The 2,517-nt window shown below is 39.9% G+C and overlaps 1 protein-coding gene across 2 annotated transcripts; it reads right to left on the bottom strand.

Annotated features, from left to right (window-relative positions):
* Positions 1-666: 666 nt before the first annotated feature.
* On the bottom strand, positions 667-1,821 carry LOC126495899 (caspase-3-like). Of its 2 annotated transcripts, XM_050133475.1 has the most exons (2): positions 1,285-1,821; positions 1,098-1,169 (listed from the first exon to the last, which is right to left on the bottom strand). In XM_050133475.1, the coding sequence occupies exons 1-2, from the start codon at positions 1,771-1,773 to the stop codon at positions 1,098-1,100; spliced, it is 561 nt and encodes a 186-aa protein (XP_049989432.1). In that variant the 5' UTR covers positions 1,774-1,821. The 2 variants fall into 2 exon arrangements, with proteins under 2 accessions (XP_049989431.1, XP_049989432.1); XM_050133474.1 differs by having other exon boundaries at positions 667-1,821.
* Between the last annotated feature and the right edge of the window lie 696 nt (positions 1,822-2,517).

The following is a 2,517-nucleotide window of genomic DNA, read 5'->3' as shown; positions in this document are numbered from 1 at the left end:
CTGGCAGTCCTTTCTGAAGCTGTGTCCGTGGCTCTGCCATGTCTGCCCTGGCTCAAGCCATCTTTCTCCAGTCACAGGAGATTCACTTACCTTCTTACACTCTATTTTACAACTGGTATTTTAGTATGTTCCTGCAGAATTTATTTCATTCTAATAATCAACAGTGTGAGGCTGTTACATAACCATTCGCTAGATGTTCAGCTGGTCTGTAAAACCTAGCTGATCTGTACAAGAAGAATTAAGAAACAAATGCTGGTAGACTTAGCACCTTGCCGTCATGTCCACTACTGATGTATGGTATAGCCTCTGAGAGTCAACTCAATTCGCTCATGTTTTCCTCTCACATAAATACTCAAGTTTTGTTCAGTAAGAAAACATGATTTTTTTTTAACAACAAATACATGCTCAGGACAAACATCACATACCCAGTAGCTACAATGAGTGCTAAGGTGGCCTAACAGTTCATTTCCATATATCACTTCCAAAATAAAGGTTCAAGCCTTTGACTCTGCCCGTGGATTCAAGTTCTAAGGCATCATTTGACACCATTGATAGTTTAACAAAAACTAAAATGAGATTCTTAAAGTGTATAGGGAGTATAAAATTATCACCCCAAAGTTTAACTTCTTCATAATTATCTCAAAAGTTATAGCATCACCAAATTATCAAAAGGGTAAATCGGTAATTTCCTCTATAATGATACTTGACATTGACATTTTTTTGTTCCTGATTATAAAATCCATTTCAACTACCTGATGTTGAACTTGAGGTAGCTGCACTGTGGTTGCATTGCTAGGGCGGTGCTGTGGTTCAAAGTACCATCTGGAGCATCGCATCTGATTTAAACGAGAGGGAATTGAAGTCTCCCTGACATGGTTTCCTCATTTGGCATTCAAAACAAAAGAAACAGAAACACGCCTCCCACTCATTCTCTTAGTGATAAAAGTAGAGTTCTTTTGTGAGCATAGACACAATGCATGGAACCTGTTTCTTTGCATGGAAAGTGGAGTCATGGGAGAAGGACTCAAATTCTGTCGCTCCCTTCCGGTTAACGCGAGTGAGGATGTGCATAAACTCAAGCTTGTGTGCATGCAGCTTCAGCATGGCGCAAAGTGACTGGATGAACCAGGACCCGTCCTTTGAATTTCTCCAGGAGTAGTAACCAGGTGCTGTGGAGTAAGCGTACAGGAAGTCGGCTTCCACCGGGATCTTCCGGCACGCCATATCATCATCAGTTGCGCTGTCTGTCTCAATGCCACAGTCCAGCTCCGTACCCCGGCAGGCCTGAATGATGAAGAGTTTGGGTTTTCCCGTTAGACTTCGGCAGTAATCACCTCTGAAGTAACTAGTTAACTTTTTTAGGTCAACGGGGCCATTGGTTCCAAAAATGATTCCTTCGTCACCATGGCTTAGAATCACACAAACAAAACTGCTCCTCTTGCTGTGGTCCTCTTTAGAGACTTTATCCATCAACTCCACAATTTCTTCACGAGTAAGATCATTCTTATTCCGGACTCCGTATTTCAGGCTCATGAATGTCTCTCTGAATTTGGCTGCATCAACGTCAGTACCAGAGCGAGGTGTCATTCCAGTGCTTTTATGAAAGTTCTTATTATTGATTATTATACACACACCCATTTCAAGATAATCCATTTTGTAACTATTGTCCAGATACATTCCAGAATCCATTGATTTGCTTCCATGTATGGTCTTTACTTCAAAATTATTAATGGATTTGGAATCCACTGCGGTTTCGTTGTTCTCCATGGTCATTTTTCGTAACGAACCGCTCCAAGCTCCACGACACGGGACACTGGTTTTGATCTCCTCATGTAAATTTTCTTGAGGACATATCACATGAGAACTTATTTGAAACATGTACCATCTCAGAAAAACTGTGCTGCTTTCACAGTCTGAGATGCAGAAGCAGTTCTTAGCCCTACATTCTGTAAGAAATCGTTGATTCCCAGAGACATGAAGTATCAATTATGTGATGAAATTCCATGAAATGTCATGGAGCAATCGGTGTTTTCTGCTCCAACCTCTTGTTTGTTGCTTCTCTTCTGTAAACACTGCAATTCTTCAAATGACATCGTTGATCAGAAAATGCCAACACAGGTCACAAAGAGAAATTAGACAGTCTTACAAAGGCAAATATTAACAGTTCTTTCAAGTGAAATCAAGGAGCAAGTGCTACCAGAGTAAATCATGAACTACTTAATCAAGGGAAAGAACAAGGAAGCAGAAGTAGGGAAACAGATGAGAAGATAAGGCATCAATAATATAGGAGCATACAATACACTTGGATGAAATTATCATGAAGCAATAGCTTGCTATGTATTATTGATATATACTTTGAAATAAAAAGTAAGTAAAACCAATCTGCACAGCCTGTGGTCCATTTCTTCATTTACTCATTTTACTCTCTTCAGCACATAGGTTCAGCTTGTGCATGCCATGTTTTTGATATCAACTTTCTAGAAGTTTCATCAAAATACTTTAGCTCATGTACCATTA

This window comes from Alexandromys fortis, unplaced genomic scaffold (assembly GCF_014885135.2).
Source record: "Alexandromys fortis isolate MF-2015 unplaced genomic scaffold, M_Fortis_MF-2015_v1.1 scaffold_729, whole genome shotgun sequence".
In the NCBI taxonomy this organism is placed as follows: Eukaryota; Metazoa; Chordata; class Mammalia; order Rodentia; family Cricetidae; genus Alexandromys; species Alexandromys fortis.
Note: the sequence above shows the minus strand (reverse complement) of the source record. Positions and strands in the feature narration are given on the sequence as shown.

Excerpts from the sequence above, each read along its gene's own strand:
- LOC126495899 (XM_050133474.1), bottom strand. The coding sequence starts at position 1,773 with ATGACCATGGAGAACAACGAAACCGCAGTGGATTCCAAATCCATTAAT.